Genomic DNA, 18,189 nt, shown 5'->3' with positions numbered 1-18,189 from the left:
GAATGGCTGGAAGGTCCAGTGAGGCACACGTGGTGGTAGACCCAGCCAGGAAGTGGCCCCCACTGCGGGCTGGGGGTGCGTGCGCCCTGGAGCCCCTGGGCCCTAGTCAGTGAGTCACCATCACCTCCGTGTCCTGGGAGGCTGGTCTTAGTCCAGGGGCAGGGCAGGGCGCTCTGAGCCTCCTTCCGTGAGTCAGAGGCCCGGGCCGGGCCCAGCCCCAGGAACACAGCCGTGGGTCCTGCCCTGCCCTGCCCCGGGCTTTGGCGCCTGCAGCTCCGGGACTCTCCGGGGGCAGGGGCGTCCTGAGCGGAGCCCGGGAGCTGGGCCCTGGACTCGGCTGCGTGGGGTGGGGTCGCAGCCCTGCTTAGAAGAACCGCAGTTCGCCAGGACGGGAAAGCCCTGGCGACGTCCTCGGCTTTAACTCCGGATTTCTCCCGGTGCCGGCTACACCCTGGGCCCACAGTAAGCTCAGGTTTAAGTAACTTAAAAACGGGGATCCCGGCTTAAAAAAGGAAGAGGTTTCCCGAACACGCGTCCTGGGGTCTCACTCGGCGGCCCCCCGCCGGGTGCGGGGACCGGGGGGCCGGGCTCCTGCCCGGGAGGAAGCCGACCCTCCCCCTTCCCAAGGGCTTGGGATGGAAACAGCTTCTTCCTTGTCGCCCCCACCCCCGGCCCGCGGCCCACTTCCTTAAGCCCCCCGCTCGGCCCCCAGACGGGTCGGGCAGGACGCGGGGCCCCCGGGGCGCGCCCCCAACTCCGGCAGTTCGGGCCCCCCACCCACCCACCGGCCCGGGGAGCGCCAAGCCCGGGAGACCCAGGAGACCCCGGCCCCGCACCGCCGCCTTCTCCGCAGGGAGGCCGCCCCGGGGACCCTGCCCCTCGCTCCCCCGGCCCCGGCACATCCCCCAGCCCCTCGAGAGAGGCGGGGGCGCAATTAGTTTCTCCCAATTAGTTTCCCCTCTTTGTATGGATCCGTTCAAGCTGCGGTGTAGTCCTCCGCGCGAGCGGAAAGTAGTCCCGCCTCGCGTGCTCGCCCGTGCTCCAGCCGGCTCGCTCGCCTTCTGCAGGCCGGCCGCGCGGCCCGGGCTCCTCCGGGGCGGGCGGGGGCGGAGGCCGCGGGGGGCGCTCGCGGGGCCGGGCCGGGGGCCGCGGGGAGGGGCGGGGGCGCGCAGGGCAGCCGACTCCTCGCTGTTGCCTGGAGAGATGGATCATGGGGCGTAGAGAGATTGCAACCCTCGAACCACGTACAGTGGGCGATACGCGCCAACCGAACCCGGCCAGCGGAAGCCCGGGGCCGCCCCCTCCGCGTGCGCCCGCCCCGGGGCCCGGACGGACGGGCGCGCGCGGCCAACCCCGCCGCCGCTCGACCGCGCCGTCGCACGGAGGGGGCCAATGGGCGCGCGCGGGGGCGGGGCCTCGCGCGCCGGGTTAGGCTGCGCGCGGCCCGCCCCCGGCCCGCGCAGGCCCCGCCCCCGCCCCTCCCCGCCCGCGGCGCCCGGAGTAGTTGGAGCCAGTCAAGTGCGGCCGCCGATGAGAGCCAAAGTTGCGCTCGGATCGGCGCCGGGGGCTTGAGGCGGCTCCGCACTCCGCCCGCCTGGGCCTCCTGAGCTCCGACTCGCGCCGAGGGGCTGCCGCCGCGCCCGCCCGGCCCGCGCCCGGCCCGCGCCCCCTCCCCCCCGCCCCGGCCCCGCTCCTCGGAGCCGCGGGTCCGCGCCACTTCGGCCGGGCCCCGGCCCCCGCCGATGCCGGCCATGGTGGAGAAGGGCCCTGAGGTCTCCGGGAAGCGCAGAGGGAGGAACAACGCGGCCGCCTCGGCCGCCGCCGCCTCGGCCGCCTCAGCCGCCGCCGCCTCGGCCGCCGCGGCCGCCTCAGCCGCCTCGGCCGCCGCGGCCGCCGCCGCCCCCAATAATGGCCAGAATAAAAGTTTGGCGGCGGCGGCGCCCAACGGCAACAGCGGCAGCAACTCCTGGGAGGAAGGCAGCTCGGGCTCGTCGAGCGACGAGGAGCACGGTAGGTGGCAGCCGCCCGCGCCCGCCGCCCGCTCACTCCCCGCGCACCGCCCGCTCACCGCCCGCTCTGCTTCCCCGCAGGTGGCGGCGGCGGCATGCGGGTCGGACCCCAGTACCAGGCGGCCGTGCCCGACTTCGACCCCGGTGAGTAGCGGCCCGGCCGCCCGGAGCGGGAGCGCGGGGGGCGCCCGTCGCCAACTTTCTTTTTGTGTGTCTGCCCTGCCGTCGGGGGGCGGGCGGGGACGGGGACACGCACGCACACGCACACGCGTGGCCCGCGGACGTGCCCGTGCGCACGGGAGGCGCCTGCGAGCTCGGAGGCGGGGGGTGGGGCGGGGGCGGCTCCCGGGCTCCCGGGCGCAGGTGAGCCGGGGTCCCCGCGCCCAGGTGAGCCGCGCCTCTCCGGGGCCGGGCGTCGGCGTGGCGGCGCCCGGGGAGGTGGGGGGCCCCGAGACCCCTTTCCCAGCGCTCGCCGGACGCTCCCCGCTGCCTGCCGGCCCCTGGCGGCCCCCCGGCCCCCCGGAATCCGTTCATGAAAGAAGTGCTTTCCAGAGGGCGCTTGCCTGGGCGGGGAGGCTCGCGCGTGGCAGTCGGGTGTTAGGACCTATTTGTAAATGTGCGTGCATTTCCTTTATCTCTTTTTGGGGAAGGGAGGGGGAGGGGCGGAGAGGATAGAGCCGTCAGAAGCTGGAGCCTAATAGATGGTTCCACCTACGAGCCGTGCCTGCACCCTGGAATGGAACGCGTACTTCCTCTGCTCCGTTTTGTGTGGAAGCGCATTTAAAGTGGTACAGGAAAAAATCCAATCAGACAAAGGAATTCGTCGGATTTTAGTGCCTGGGATTCTGGCCTGTCTGTCTGAGCGTCGTCTCTAAAGGGAGGACGCAGGGTGCGTTTCAGAGATGCAGAGGATCTGTGAGGCTGGACTTGTCTTCCTGGTTGGGGGTCTAGAGCCGGCGGTTCTCTGTGTAGGTTCTACCCCAGGTTTATTAAAAAAAAAAAAAAAAAAGTGCTTTCCGTGGAAACAAAACTGCAGGAAATTGCAAGGATTTCGTCCTTGAAAAAGGCGATTGCTCTTCAGCTGTTACTGAGGTGCTAAACTCTGGGTGTGCTTTGAAGTGAAGATCCACAGGGGTCCCTGGGGGGCCCTTGGACATTGGAAACCTGTGACTTTACCCAAGTCTGCTTTCTAAGTTTTTGTTTGTTGACTTGAATCTCTTGGGGTTATGCCGTCTACCGCCAGGTTGGTCTCCCCCTTTGAAGCCCCTCTGATGTCTTGGTGAAGTGAGGGTCCCTTGCCCCACATTCCCTGCCTCCTGCATGCCGTCCCTGGCCACCAGGGGAGGCACACTGTGTGTTGGTTACAGTTGACCCTGCCTTCATTTTGTAGGTCACGTCTGTCTTCGCTTTACAGAACATAAAGCTTGTCACCAGGTTTCCCCATCGTGCTATTTTAAAAATCAGCTTGCACAAACCTTTGAGTAAGTTGGTCAGTTTTTGATTTGTGTTACATTCATTTTGAAAGCTTTATTTGAGTATGTTGGATGAGATGAGGAAAAGGGAATATTTGATGGCGGCAGCAGGAATTCGATTTCTGACGCTCATCTAAATGGTGATGTCCAGCTCTGAGTTGCTAGCAGTGAGCTGACTTCTCTGGAGTGGTGCTCAGCTTTGGAACAGTAGATGTTGAATTGCCGCTACCTTTTTGATGGAATAGGTGCTGCCATCAACTTGCCACAGGCCCCCTTTCTAGAAAGTGAGACTTTGGGAAGGCCCTGCTGTGTGGACTGTGTGGGTAGCAGTGTTTCCGCCTTTCTTAGGAGTCTTAACAGGTAGGAAACAGTTTCAAACCCTCTTTTGTCAATGGGACATTCCTAGAAATGACTGGAAATTGCCAAACTATTATTTTTTAGTGATTTTTAAAAATGTGTATCGTTATTTAACTCAAAAATCTGAGGGAAGGGGAGACTGCCGTCTTGGAATAGAAGTGATACAGCAGGTTTGTTTCATGGGAAAATTCTTCAGATCTTTGAACTTAAGCCAGGCTCTGGAAGAGTACAAGCTAGGAGGAATGATGCAGTTGAGGGTGCGACTCTGCTTTCTCCCTGCCGAGGGTTGAGTATATCTTTGTTCTCATTTACAAGAATTTGAAAATAGACAGATGAACGTGAAGCACATCAGAGCTATCCCCCCATTTTTATTCACTTTTCATTTTATTTCAGATGAGAGAGATCTTTCATCTGCTAGTTCACTCCCCAAGTGCCTGCACTAGCCAGTGCTAGGCTAGGTCGAAGCCAGGAGCCAGGAAGTTATTTGGAATCTCCCATGTGGTTGGCAGGGATCCAGGTGTTTCAGCCATCACCTGCTGCCTGCTGGGATACTTTTTTTTTTTTTTTTTAAGCAAGAAACTGAATCAGAAGCAGAGTAGTCAGCGCAGGAGCCAGGCACTTGGACATGGCATGCTGGGATTGCTGGCAGTAAATTTACTGCTGTGCCACATGACTGCCTTTTTTTTTTTTTTAAAGATTTATTTATTTGAAAGTCAGAGTTACACAGAGAGAGAAGGAGAGGCAGAGAGAGAGAGAGAGAGAGAGAGAGAGAGGTCTTCCATTCGCTGGTTCACTCCCCAATTGGCTGAAATGGCCAGAGCTGAGCTGATCTGAAGCCAGGAGCCAGGAGCTTCTTCCGGGTATCCCACATGGGTGCAGGGGCCCAAGGACTTGGGCCATCCTCCACTGCTTTCCCAGGCCATAGCAGAGAGCTGGATCAGAAGTGGAGCAGCTGGGACTAGAACCGGCGCCCATATGGGATGCTGGCACTGCTAGCACAGCACCAGCCCTGAATGCCTCTTCTTAAAAACTATATATGATAAGGATGTATGAATGGAAGAAATTTGGCCGGAGCCGTGGCTTAACAGGCTAATCCTCTGCCTTGCGGCGCCGGCACACCGGATTCTAGTTCCGGTTGGGGGGCCGGATTCTGTCCCGGTTGCCCCTCTTCCAGGCCAGCTCTCTGCTATGGCCCGGGAAGGCAGTGGAGGATGGCCCAAGTCCTTGGGCCCTGCACCCGCATGGGAGACCAGGAGAAGCACCTGGCTCCTGGCTTCGGATCAGCGAGATGCGCCGGCCGCAGAGGCCATTGGAGGGTGAACCAGCGGCAAAAAGGAAGACCTTTCTCTCTGTCTCTCTCTCTCACTATCCACTCTGCCAGTCAAAAAAAAAAAAAAAGAAGAAGAAATTTATAATCAGTTTATCATGTTTGTTTGCGGTATCCCTACTTTCTTTCACTTTAAAGTGAATGGTTGGGGCTCAGACCATTTGACACTTCTCTAAATAGTCCCAGAAAACTAATTCTGTCATGCTTCACAAGGGGCGCATGAAGTGAATAGTACCATAGTCCTAAAAATGCTGATTTGGTTCTTAAAATTTTTTTTTTTTTTTGGACAGGCAGAGTGGACAGTGAGAGACAGAAAGGTCTTCCTTTTGCTGTTGGTTCACCCTCCAATGGCTGCTGTGGCTGGCGCGCTGTGGCCAGTGCACCGCACTGATCCGAAGGCAGGAGCCAGGTGCTTCTCCTGGTCTCCCATGCAGGTGCAGGGCCCAAGCACTTGGGCCATCCTCCACTGCCTTCCCGGGCCATAGCAGAGAGCTGGCCTGGAAGAGGGGCAACTGGGACAGAATCTGGAGCCCCGACCGACCGGGACTAGAACCCGGTGTGCCGGTGCCGCAAGGCGGAGGATTAGCCTATTGAGCCACGGCGCCGGCCGGTTCTTAAACTCTTTTACAGAAAGCTTACAGCACCACACACTTCAGTACTTGTCATGAAACACAGACAGCCTCCCTCCCCACCTTACCTGGCACAGATACGCAGTATACTGCATAAACCATAGATTCCACTTTATTTTTCCAGAGGATAACTTTTCTTCAGCCCTTAAAGATTACACTCCGTACATGGGCTTTGGTGGAGGCTGTGGGGCAGCACCAGTAGGTTCGTAAAATCTTAAGACCTAGACTAGATCAGTGGAATATGGCATGGCTTAGAAATTAAAATACCATCTTTTTTTTTTTTTTTTTTTTTTTTTACAATGGAAGATAATTTGACCAGAGTTGAATGCAGAAACCAGGGGCCAATGTTGTGGCATAGTGGATTAAGTTGCCAGTAGCCAGTTCGAGTACTGACTGCTCCACTTCCAGTCCAGCTCTCTGCTATGGCCTGGGAAAGCAGTGGAGGATGGCCAAGTGTTGGGCTCCTGCACCCGCGTGGGAGACCCAGAAGAAACTCCCGGCTTCGGCCTGCTCTAGCCCTGGCCTTTGTGGTCATTTGGGGAGTGAACCAGTGGATGGAAGACTTCTGTCTCTCCCTCTTTCTCTGTAACTCTGCCTTCCAAATAAATAAAATAAACCTTTAAAAACAAACAACAAAAACCAGTGCTGTGGCATAGCAGATGGGGCTGCCCCCCTGCAGTGCTGGCATCCCATGTGGGCTCCGGTTCCAGTCCCGCCTGCTCCACTTCTGATACAACTCTGCTATGGCCTGGGAAAGCAGCGGAGGATGCCCCAAGTCCTTCGGCTCCTGCACCTGCGTGGGAGACTGAGAGGATGCTTCTGGCTCCTGGCTTCAGGTCTGACCAGCTCCTGCTCTTGTGGCCATCTGGGGAGTGATCCCATGGATGGAAGACCCCTCCCCTCCCCTCCCCTCCCCTCCCCTCCCCTCCGCTCCCCTTTCTCTCTACAACTCTGCCTTTCAAATAAAATAAGTAAATCTTTCAAAAATTAAAAAAAAAAAAAAAAAAAAAAAACCAAAACACCATCCCTGTACCTTTAACGGGCTGGAGCTTAGCTGTCTCGTGGTGTCCAGACTGTGTCTGCCTTGTGCCAAGTCGTCGCTGATGTCTCGGAACAGTCGGGAGGAGGATGCCTATTTTATCCTGCCTCTGGGTAGTTCTCTCCTACACTAGCAAAGCATCACTTATTTTGAAGTGAGTAGATTTTTTGGTTTGAAAAATGCATTTTCTTGTGATCTTAGCAATAAACTTGTGGAGGAAAAGTCTCTTAGCCTAAGTATTTCTTGATCATTTCTTTGACACTTTTTAAAAAAAAAATTATTTACTTGAAAGCCAGAGTTCAGAGAGAAAGGAAAGAGATCTTCCATCTGCTGATTCACTCCCCAAATGGCTGCCCAACTACCTGGGCTGGGCCAGGCCAAAGCCAGGAGGTTAATCCAGGTCTCCCATGTAGGTGCAGAGGCCCAAGCTCTCGGGCCGTCTTCCGCTGCTTTCCCAGGCACATTAGCAGGGAGCTGGATCAGAAGTGGAGCAGGGGCCGGTGCTGTGGTACAATGGATAAGCCCTGGCCTGTAGCACTGGCATCCTATATGGGTACCGGTTTGAATCCCAGCTAATGTGCCTGGGAAAGCAGCAGAGGATGGCCCAAGTCCTCAGGTCCCTGCACCCATGTGGGAGACCTGGAAGAGGCTCCTGGCTTTGTATCGGCCCAACTCCAGCCTTTGTGGCCATTTGGGAAGTGAACCAGTGGATGGGAGATCTCTCTCTGTCTCTGACTCTCTTAATAACTCTGTCTTTCAAATAAACAAAATAAATCTTTTTTAAAATTTTTTATTTATTTATTTATTTATTTTGACAGGCAGAGTGGACAGTGAGAGAGAGAGACAGAGAGAAAGGTCTTCCTTTTTGCCGCTGGTTCATCCTCCAATGGGCGCCGCAGCTGGCGTGCTGCGGCCGGCGCACTGCGCTGATCTGAAGCCAGGAGCCAGGTGCTTCTCCTGGTCTCCCATGCGGGTGCAGGGCCCAAGGACTTGGACCATCCTCCACTGCACTCCTGGGCCACAGCAGAGAGCTGGCCTGGAAGAGGGGCAACCGGGACAGAATCCGGTGCCCCGACTAGGACTAGAACCTGGTGTGCCGGCGCCGCTAGGCAGAGGATTAGCCTGTTGAGCCACGGCGCCGGCCCAAAATAAATCTTTAACAAAAAAAAAAGGAAGTGGAGCAGCCAGGACTCAAACAGGTTGCTAGACTCGATGCTGGCACTGCAGGATGGGGCACAACCCACAACCCAGAGTCTGACACTCTTGCTCCCTGTTGTCTTCTAGCTACAGGAGCACACGGATAGGTTTTAAGGTTGTTCAAGTTCCCTTAGGATGTCACCTTTTATCTTGAGTTGGTATTGAGTATCACAGTTCGCTGATGCTAAAGTGAAGACTTAAATACAGAGAAAGAAAATTGTTAATGCTGAGTAGTTTTGAGGTAATGGTCCTTTAAAAAAAAAAAAAAAACCTTTACTTGAACATGAAATCCAGTGTTTTTAATCAGATTTAAAACTTGTGGTTATCATCAGTTTAACTGTCACTTCAGACTAGACTTGTATTAGTAAAATGTGTTTTGCTTTCATGTATTAGAGATAATTTTCTGAACAGGATATCTTGACCTGTGTTTCCGCTGGTGTTTGGACATGTTCGTTCATTTGTTCGTTCGTTCTTTCTTTCTTTCTTTCTTTCTTTCTTTCTTTCTCTCTCTCTCTCTCTCTATTTCTTTCTCTTTTTTCATTTATTTATTTGAGAGGTAGAGTTACAGAGAGAGGAAGAGACAGAAAGGTCTTCCATCCTCTGGTTCACTCCCCAGATGACTGCAGCGGCCGGAGCTGTGCCAATATGAAGACAGGAGCTTCTTCCAGGTCTCCCACCTGGGTGCAGAGGCCCAAGCACTTGGGGCATCCTCTGCTGCTTTCCCCGATGGCATTAGCAGGGAGCTGGATAGGGAGTGGAGCAGCCAGGACTCAAACCTGCGTCCATATGGGATGCTAGTGCTGTAGAGTGGGGCTTGAACTCACTGCCACAGCGCTGGCCCCGGACGTGTTATTTCTGTTAATTGTAAAGAACTATTTTGTACATATTCTAAAAGTCATAGGTTTTGCAAATGCTCTGTGATTTAAACATGTTTTAAGGCAATTGTTCACCCCAGTGAGAGGTCAGGGTTCTAGCGTGTGATGGTAAATCTAGAGAGTGATCAACTGCATTAGGTATTATGGTTGGGAGTCACCCAGTGGTGGCCCTCAGGAGAGACTATCCTGCATCTGTGACTGAGAAGGAGATACAGGTAGAAGTATCCTTTTGTCACCAAGCGCCTCATTTCTTCAGTCTTGAATGGGTGGTTCTTTTAATGGTGAATACTGTCTAGGGGCAACATAGACTAGACTAGGAGAGCGTGCATGGACTGAGAGCTGTGAGACCCTGGTTCTCACAAGTGCCCTTTTGTGCTGACCCCAGGCCAGTGATTTCATTGTGTCTTCATCTGTAAATGTAGATACTAGAACTTTTTTATTTTTATTTTAATTAAAAATTTTTTTTTATTTGACAGAGTTAGTGAGAGAGAGAAAGGTCTTCCTTCCATTGATTCATCCCCCGAATGGCTGCCATGGCTGGCACTGCGCTGATCCGAAGCCAGGAGCCAGGTGCTTTTCCTGATCTCCCATGCGGGTGCAGGGCCCAAGCATTTGGGCCATCTTCCACTGCCCTTCCGGGCCACAGCAGAGAGCTGGACTGGAAGAGGGAGCAGCTGGGACTAGAACCCGGTGCCCGTATGGGATGCTGGCGCTGTAGGCGGAGGGTTAACCAAGTGAGCCATGGCACTGGCCCTCCTTTTTTTTTATTTTTTATTTGACAAATAGAGTTAGACAGTGAGTGAGTGAGAGAGACGAGAGACAGGTGTTTTTTTTTAGGTTTATTCATTTATTTGAAAGGCAGAGTTACAGAGAGGCAGAAGCAGAGAGAGAGAGAGAGGTCTTCCATCTGCTGGCCCACTCCTCAGTTGGCTGCAAGGGCTGGAGCTGCGCCTATCCGAAGCCAGGAGCTTCCTCCTGTGTGGGTACAGGGCCCAAGGACTTGAGCATCTTCTACTGCTTTCCCAGGCCATAGCAGAGAGCTGGATAGGAAGCGGAGCAGCCGGGACTCGAACCTGTGCCCATATGGGATGCCAGCACTGCAGCTGGCAGCTTTACCAGCTATGCCACAGCGCCGGCCCCAGTTCCTGTGTTTTTTTTTTTTCTTTTTCTTTTTTAAGATTTTATTTATTTGACAGGTAGAGTTACAGACATTGAGAGACAGAGAAAGGTCTTCCTTCCGCTGGTTCACTCTCCAAATGGCCACAACGGCTGGAGCTGCACCGATCGGAAGCCAGGAGCCAGGAGCTTCCTCCCAGTCTCCCATGTAGGTGCAGGGGCCCAAGCACTTGGGCCATCTTCTGCTGCTTTCCCAGGTCATAGCAGAGAGCTGGACTGGAAGAGGAGCAACCGGGACTAGAACCGGTGCCCATATGGGATGCCGGCGCCACAGGCGGAGGATTAACCTAGTGTGCCATGGCGCCAGCCCCCCAGTTCCTGTTCTTAAGAGAGGCAATTATCTGAGCCATATGTAAAACTCTTAGTGTAGTGCCTGCCACACAGTGAGTACTGAGTAAACATTTTCCACCATTCTTGTTTTGATTGTTATCCGTGTAACCGAGGTTGCCAGGCAGTGGTCCCTTCATTGCCTGCATTACTGGGTGGTGACATTGGCTTGTAATGAAGCCACTGACTTGAATGCAGGTCAGCCCTACACTGAAGTGTGGAAGATCATTGTTTTTAAGTTATGTGTTCCTAACACAGTTTAAGTAAATGTCCTTTCCTGGAAGAGAGCCAGTCCACAACTTTTCTGTAGGCCAAGAGAACACTGAGGTCCAGAGAGCAGATGCACATGTTCAGATCAGGTCCCGGATGGCACAAAAGAAACCTTGAATACAGCCCTGGGCTGGGGAAGTACACAGTAACTGGCTTCTGAGTTAGGAAGCTTTTTGATTTTTTTTGAAAGACAGAGGGAGCCAGACACAGAGACAGAGACAGAGAGCTTCCACCCGTTGTCAAGTTACTATTTGTGTTAAAAACAGAATCTGGAATCACTTTCCAGGGGAGGGAGTCTGTAGCAGCATAGAAATCTGAATAAATAGGAATTGAGAAACCTGTGCTGGTTCAGTGGTTTGGACTGAGTTAATTCCCACAACTAACGAGCAGTTTTGGAATATGTTTGTGACTCTAGAAATAGTAGAGGGATAGGAGCAGTATAGCAGTTCCTTCTGTTTTATGCTCTGGAAGTTTTATTGATGCACATAACTGATCTCTGGCTTAATTTTATGATTTCTGTTGTTGACTTTTAAAGTTGATTTTAGGGGCAGGTGTTTGATGCTGGCTTTAAGACATCTCTAATCTGTGTTCGAGTCCTAGCTTTGCTTCCAATTTCAGTTTCTTGCTAATGCAGACCCCGAAAGACAGCAAGTGGTGGCTTAAGTACTTGGGTCCCTGTCGCTCATGTGGGAGACCCAGATGGAATTCTGATTCCTGGCTTCAGCCTGGCCCACCCCTGGCTATTGAGTGAACTAGTAGATGGAAGATCTCTCTTTGTGTTGGTTTGTCTCTCTGCCTTTCAAATAAAAATAAGTAAAATTTTTTTTTTTTTTTGACAGGCAGAGTGGACAGTGAGAGAGAGAGAAGGGTCTTCCTTTTTGCCGTTGGTTCACCCTCCAATGGCCTCTGTGGCCGGTGCATCATGCTGATCCAAAGCCAGGAGCCAGGTGCTTCTCCTGGTCTCCCATGCAGGTGCAGGGCCCAAGGACTTGGGCCATCCTCCACTGCACTCCCGGGCCATAGCAGAGAGCTGGCCTGGAAGAGGGGCAACCGGGATAGAATCCGGCGCCCCAACCGGGACTAGAACCTGGTGTGCTGGCGCCGCAAGGCGGAGGATTAGCCTGTTAAGCCACGGCGCCGGCCAAAATAAGTAAATTTTAAAAAAAAAAATTTTTTTTTTTTTTGACAGGCAGAGTGGACAGTGAGAGAGAGAGAGACAGAGAGAGAAAGGTCTTCCTTTGCCGTTGGTTCACCCTCCAATGGCCGCCGCACCGCGCTGATCCGAAGCCAGGAGCCAGGTGCTTCTCCTGGTCTCCCATGGGGTGCAGGGCCCAAGCACTTGGGCCTTCCTCCACTGCACTCCCGGGCCATAGCAGAGAGCTGGCCTGGAAGAGGGGCAACCGGGACAGAATCCGGTGCCCCGACCGGGACTAGAACCCAGTGTGCTGGTGCCGCAAGGCAGAGGATTAGCCCGTTGAGCCACGGCGCCGGCCCAAAATAAGTAAATTTTAAAAATTACCAAGTTTTTTTTTGTGACAACAAAAATGGTTTGCTAGAATGTTTGAGAAAAAATACTTTCAAATAATATTAAATGCTGATCCTGGGGCTGGTGTTGTAGTACAGCAGGTTAAGCCATTGCCTGTGATGCCAGCGTTCCATATGGGAGTGCTGGTTTGAGTCCTGACTGCTCTATTTCCAATCCAGCTCCTTGTTAATGTGTCTGGGAGGGCAGCAGGGGATAAGCCAAGTACCTGGGTGCCTGCCCTCCATGTGGGAGATCCAGAAGGAGTTCCTGGCTCCTGACTTTGGCCTGGCCCAAACCTGGTTGTTGGTGACCTCTTGGGGAGTGAATCAGCTGATGGGGAGGATCAATCTCTGTCTCTCTCTGTCTCAGTCTGCGTTTCAGATCAACATCTTTAAGATGTCACTTCATTGAAATGTTAATAGTAAGCACTAAAACTTCTGTTTTTTTCAAATTAGTCAAATTTTTAAAATGTATTGATCTTAGTAAAAGTTACACACCAGACATAATTCTTGGAGATTTCTTGATTTTCCCTGTCTCAGAGTTCTTGGAGAGAAAATTGTGGTTTCCATCTAAACCAAGGTTTCCTGTTCCTGAGAGTAAGATAAAGGAGATAAAGTAATTTGTATTGTCTTTATTTTGTAAACATAAGAAGTATCTCAAGATAGATATTTATTTAGGGTCATATGTGACCAAATGTAGAACTTTTTTCTTTTTTTAAAGACTTCTTCATTTTACAAGTCAGAGTAACAGAGAGAGAGACAGAGACAGAGATAGATCTTCCTTCTTCTGGTTCACTTCCCAGATGGCTGTAACTGCCAGTGCAGGTGAATCTTAAAGTAAAAATTATAAAATCCAAATAGAATAATATCAGCATTGTGATTAAACATTGTTAATATTAGACCCTGTTTGCTGCAGGTGCAGCTGAAGCCTTAATCCCCCCTAATCTTTTTTCATTAATTCGAAGTTGAAGTTTGAATTTGAAGTTTTCTGGCAGTTTGTATTTTCTAAGAAGCAGGTGCCAAGACAGTGAGATGTGTCAGAAATTTGTTGTAGTAAATGCTTGTCAAGGTTCAAGAGGGGAGGGGAAGGAGATTTGGGTTGCGAGAACTTCCAGTCAGATGTAGGTGGGGCCCTTGGGGAAGGAAGGATGATGGAGCCCGGGACTGCAGTAGAGCTTGCAGCCAGAGTTAGAGGAGTCTTGGGCAAGACCAGCCCTGCTCTGGATGCCTGCTGTTTTCTTTCTTTTTTTTTTTTTGACAGGCAGAGTGGACAGTGAGAGAGAGAGAGAGACAGAGAGAAAGGTCTTCCTTTGCCGTTGGTTCACCCTCTAATGGCCGCCGCGGTAGCGCGCTGTGGCCGGCGCACCGCGCTGATCCGATGGCAGGAGCCAGGTGCTTCTCCTGGTCTCCCTTGCGGGTGCAGAGCCCAAGCACTTGGGCCATCCTCCACTGCACTCCCTGGCCACAGCAGAGAGCTGGCCTGGAAGAGGGGCAACCGGGACAGGATCGGTGCCCCGACCGGGACTAGAACCCGGCACACCGGCGGAGGATTAACCTGTTGAGCCACGGCGCCGGCCCCTGCTGTTTTCAGTTCTTTGCTGGGAGTGGCCTGGAGGAGCCCTCCCAAGGTGCGGGTATTGCAATGGATTTTGGTGGGGTCAGGCAGCTGGGGCTGTCAGTTACCCACATTCCTCTCAGCACTTTCTCCCTCACAGGGAAACCCAGTGTTCTCTGGCACTCACAAGGTGGTCAGAATTCAAATACCTGGTCTTGTATTTCAGGACAGACTTTTGTATGACAAATAAGTTTTTTTTTTTTTTAATAGTCTTTGTAAATGGAATTACTGTGTTTTGTTGCTTTCCAAACAGGTACATTTCTTTTTCTTTTTTTTTTTTTTTAATTTTATTTATTTACTTGAGATGTAGAGTCACAGAGATAGACAGAGAGAAAGGTCTTCCTTCCGCTGGTTCACTCCCCAAATGGCCGAGATAGCCAGAGTTGTGCTGATCCGAAGTCAGGAGCCAGGTGCTTCTTCCTGGTCTTTCACCTGGGTGCAGGGGCCCAAGCACTTGGGCCGTCTTTCACTGCTTTCCCAGGCCACAACAGGGAGCTGGGTCAGAAGAGGAGCAGCCGGGACTAGAACTGGTGCCTGTATGGGATGCTGGTGCCGCAGGCGGAGGATTAGCCTGCTGCACGATGGCGCTGGCCCCAGCCAAACAGGGACATTTCTACTAACAAGGCACACAAGTTCACCTAGTCTTCACTATGATGTTAGGTTTATTAATTTTTTTTGAAATGTCACTCTTGTGATTTATCCTACCATTTTTCTAATTACTGGTGCAGTTTCCTTGTGAGAATGCATCATTTGCTGTCTGTAGAGTGTTGATCGATTTCTTATTGGCTTGTGAGTTATTTGAATGTTTGGATAGCAATCCTTTGTTAAAATTGTGTGTGCTCTTGTTTTCTTTTTACTTGTGTGTGCGGTGTGTTTCTTTCATTAGAAAAGCATAAAAATACATCCCTGATTGTAGACTGTGCTTGAAAGCGGAAGTCTTTAATATTTGTCATGAAGACCCCTGCTTTGAGTGTCACTAAGAATGGACTTCTGTTTCAAATCAATGTCGTTTGGCTCATTTTGGTAAGCTGTTAACCAGCTGACCCAAATGATAGTGCCGATAACTTGAAAAGCATGGTTTAATTTCTGCCCAGTGTGTACTTAGAGGTTAAGTTTAAGGCTTTGATTCCTACAATGGTCAGTTAGTTTCCTACAAAAGCTGAAAGTGCTGTGAACTAAGATTCAATTCAACTGTCTGGTGCACTTGCCACTTGATGGGTGAGTGTCTGGATGGGACAGTCCAGCCTGACATCATTAACAGAAAACCTAACCTTCAACAGCGTGCTTGAGGAGTGCTAAGTCAGTGTGATGCTCACTCTGTGCCGGGCTGGTTTGAAGACTTTATAGTATTGAATCACTCGGCCCTCACAACAGTCATTATCTCCATTTTCTGGATGAGGAAACTGAGGCACAGAGGCTTTGTGTCACGTTTCAACCTGAGAGCTTGCCCAGCATATCCTATTCTGAGATGCCATTAGCTGTCAAGTGCATCATTATTATTATCTTTTTTAAAAGATTTTATTTATTTGAGAGGTAGAGTTACAGACAGTGAGAGGGAGAGACAGAGACAGGTCTTCCATCTGCTGGTTCACTCCCCAGATGGCCACAACGGCCAGAGCTGAGCTGATCTGAAGCCAGGAGCTTCTTCTGGGTCCCCCACGTGGGTGCAGGGGCCCAAGTATTTGGGCTATCTTCAGCTGCTTTCCCAGGCCGTGGCAGAGAGCTGGATTGGAAGAGGAGCAGCAGGCACTAGAACCAGTGCCCATATGGGATGCAGGCGCTGCAGGCAGAGGATTAACCTACTGTGCCACAGTGCTGGCCCCAGGTGTGTCATTATTTTGTATGTCACTAAAAAAGGAAAAACATTAACGATGTCATGACTGTTGAGTTGTAATCAGATTTCAACCTGGTGTATTTCAGGGACAATCAGCTAGAAATGCTGCTTAGGAAGCACTGGGAAAAGAGAGAGAGAGAGAAGCAGTATTGGTCTGGCTTGTGGTGCAGCAGGTTGAGCCACAGTGACATGCCTGGGAAAGCAGTGGAAGATGGCCCAAGTGCTGCACCCATGTGGAAGACCCAGATGGAGTTCCAGGCTCCTGCCTTCGGCCTGGCTCAGCCCTAGCTGTTGGGGCCATTTGTTTTGAACTAGCAGATGGAAGACTTTCTCTCTGCCTCTCTTATTCTGGCTTCCAAATAAATGAATCTTAAAAAAAAGAAAGAAAGAAAGAAAAGAAGAAACGCTTAGGAGCAATGCTTTTATCAGATTCAATGATTAGCTTCCATGTGGGCCCAAATGTTGTAGAATTTTATTTTATTTTTTTATTTTCTTGATACTTGGGCCGTCTTCTCCATCTTCAGTGCTTTTCCCAGACGCATTAGTAGGAAGTTAATCGGATCAGAAGTGGAGCAGCCAGGGCTTGAACCTGGGCCCATTTGGGATGCTGGCACTGCAGGTGGCAACTTTACCCACTTTGCAACAACGCCATCCCTGTGGAGTTTTTTTTTTTTTTTTTTAATTTTTGACAGGCAGAGTGGACAGTGAGAGAGAGACAGAGAGAAAGGTCTTCCTTTTGCCGTTGGTTCACCCTCCAATGGCCGCCGTGGTAGCGCGCTGCGGCCCGCGCACCGCGCTGTTCCGATGGCAGGAGCCAGGTGCTTCTCCTGGTCTCCCATGGGGTGCAGAGCCCAAGCACTTGGGCCATCCTCCACTGCACTCCCTGGCCACAGCAGAGAGCTGGCCTGGAAGAGGGGCAACCGGGACAGGATCGGTGCCCCGACCTGGACTTAAACCCGGTGTGCCGGCGCCGCAAGGCGGAGGATTAGCCTGTTGAGCCACGGCGCCGGCCCCTGTAGAGTTTTAAGTTCAGGGTTGCAGAGCCAGCTTCATGTCCACTGCATTCTTCTTCATGGTATTGAAAACCGATGGAATGGGAGGTAGCTAGCTTGGGTCACTGGGCGTAGATGGGAATGAGCTGCCTTGTTCCTGCGTGTGTTGAAATAGTTGCCTTTCCGGAGCTTACAGTATAGTGGGTGTTGAGGGGAGCTGTTGGCTATGACTTGAGGCTATGATACAGTGCTGTGCTACCCTTTTAGTGTAGCATTTAGATCTCTTCTCTCACCTCCCAAATATGTTCTTCTGCAGGCTTCCGTTGAATTTGAGCTGTGGAATGAATTTAAGAGTCACATTTTGAATAAGGTGTGAAATAATGAAGTATCTGAGAGTATTAATAAAACCGTTGATGTCAGAGCACAGCAAGTGCAGCTGTCTGATTAGTGCCATCTGTACGTGATCTCTTGCCTCACTCTTCCCATTTCCCTCCTCACTAGAAAACAAGCTTCTCTTTCCTTTGCCCACAAAATCAGCATATATTTTTTGGTGTTATATTTCAAAGGCCAGATAATACTTAAAGAAATATCAAGTCTTATTCTAATTGACTCAAATGTGAGATTTGCCATATTCGATTTTAGTATAATACTAACTCAAGCTGGCTTTGTATTTAAACCTAGGGCCCTCAGTGCTGTGGTATAGCAGGTAAAGCCGCCGCCTGCAATGCTAGCATCCCATTTGGGCACCGGTACGAGACCCAGCTGCTCCACTTGCCATCCAGCTCTCTGCTATGGCCTGGGAAAGCAGTAGAAGATGGCCCAAGTCCTTGGGCCCCTGCGCCCATGTGGGAGACCCGGAGGAAGTTCCTGGCTTCTGGCTTCGGATTGGCTCAGCTCTGGCCCTTGTGACCAATTTGGGGGGTGGGCCAGTGGATGGAAGACCTCTCTTCTCTTTCCACCTCTCCTCTGTGTAACTCTGCCTTTCCAATAAATAAATAAGTCTTTTTATTTTTTATTTATTTATTTATTTTTTTTTGACAGGCAGAGTGGATAGTGTGAGAGAGAGACAGAGAGGAAGGTCTTCCTTTTTGCCGTTGGTTCACCCTCCAATGGCCGCTGCGGACGGCGCATCTTGCTGATCCAAAGTCAGGAGCCAGGTGCTTCTGGTCTCCCATGGGGTGCAGGGCCCAAGGACTTGGGCCATCCTCCACTGCCTTCCTGGGCCATAGCAGAGAGCTGGCCTGGAAGAGGGGCAACCGGGATAGAGTCTGGCGCCCCAACTGGGACTAGAACCCGGTGTGCCGGCGCCGCAAGGCAGAGGATTAGCCTGTTAAGCCACGGCGCCGGCCAATAAGTCTTAAAAAAATAAATAAACCCAGGACCCTCACCTGCATCTCTTGCTGAAGTTTGGTTTGCTTATCTTTCTCTAGCAAATTCACACTGTGCCCTAGAATGCTGCTTGATGGCTTTGTACCTGAAAAGTGTTGGGTTGACTAGGCATTCTTTTGCCAATTTTTTTTAGACTTATTTATTTATTTGAGAGGTA

The 18,189-nt window shown here is 51.9% G+C and overlaps 1 protein-coding gene across 2 annotated transcripts in view; it reads left to right on the top strand.

Annotated features, from left to right (window-relative positions):
• The first annotated feature begins 1,712 nt into the window (after positions 1-1,712).
• Positions 1,713-18,189, top strand: part of RCOR1 (REST corepressor 1) — a 95,643-nt gene continuing 79,166 nt past the window's right edge. The window contains exons 1-2 of one of the 2 annotated variants that reach the window (XM_062181040.1): positions 1,713-2,010; positions 2,091-2,153. In XM_062181040.1, coding sequence (XP_062037024.1) covers positions 1,743-2,010; positions 2,091-2,153 — 331 coding nt within the window. In that variant the 5' untranslated portion in view covers positions 1,713-1,742. The remainder of the gene's footprint in view (positions 2,011-2,090; positions 2,154-18,189) is intronic. The other variant, XM_062181039.1, reaches the window with a different exon arrangement.

Source organism: Lepus europaeus, chromosome 22 (genome assembly GCF_033115175.1).
Source record: "Lepus europaeus isolate LE1 chromosome 22, mLepTim1.pri, whole genome shotgun sequence".
In the NCBI taxonomy this organism is placed as follows: Eukaryota; Metazoa; Chordata; class Mammalia; order Lagomorpha; family Leporidae; genus Lepus; species Lepus europaeus.
Note: the sequence above shows the minus strand (reverse complement) of the source record. Positions and strands in the feature narration are given on the sequence as shown.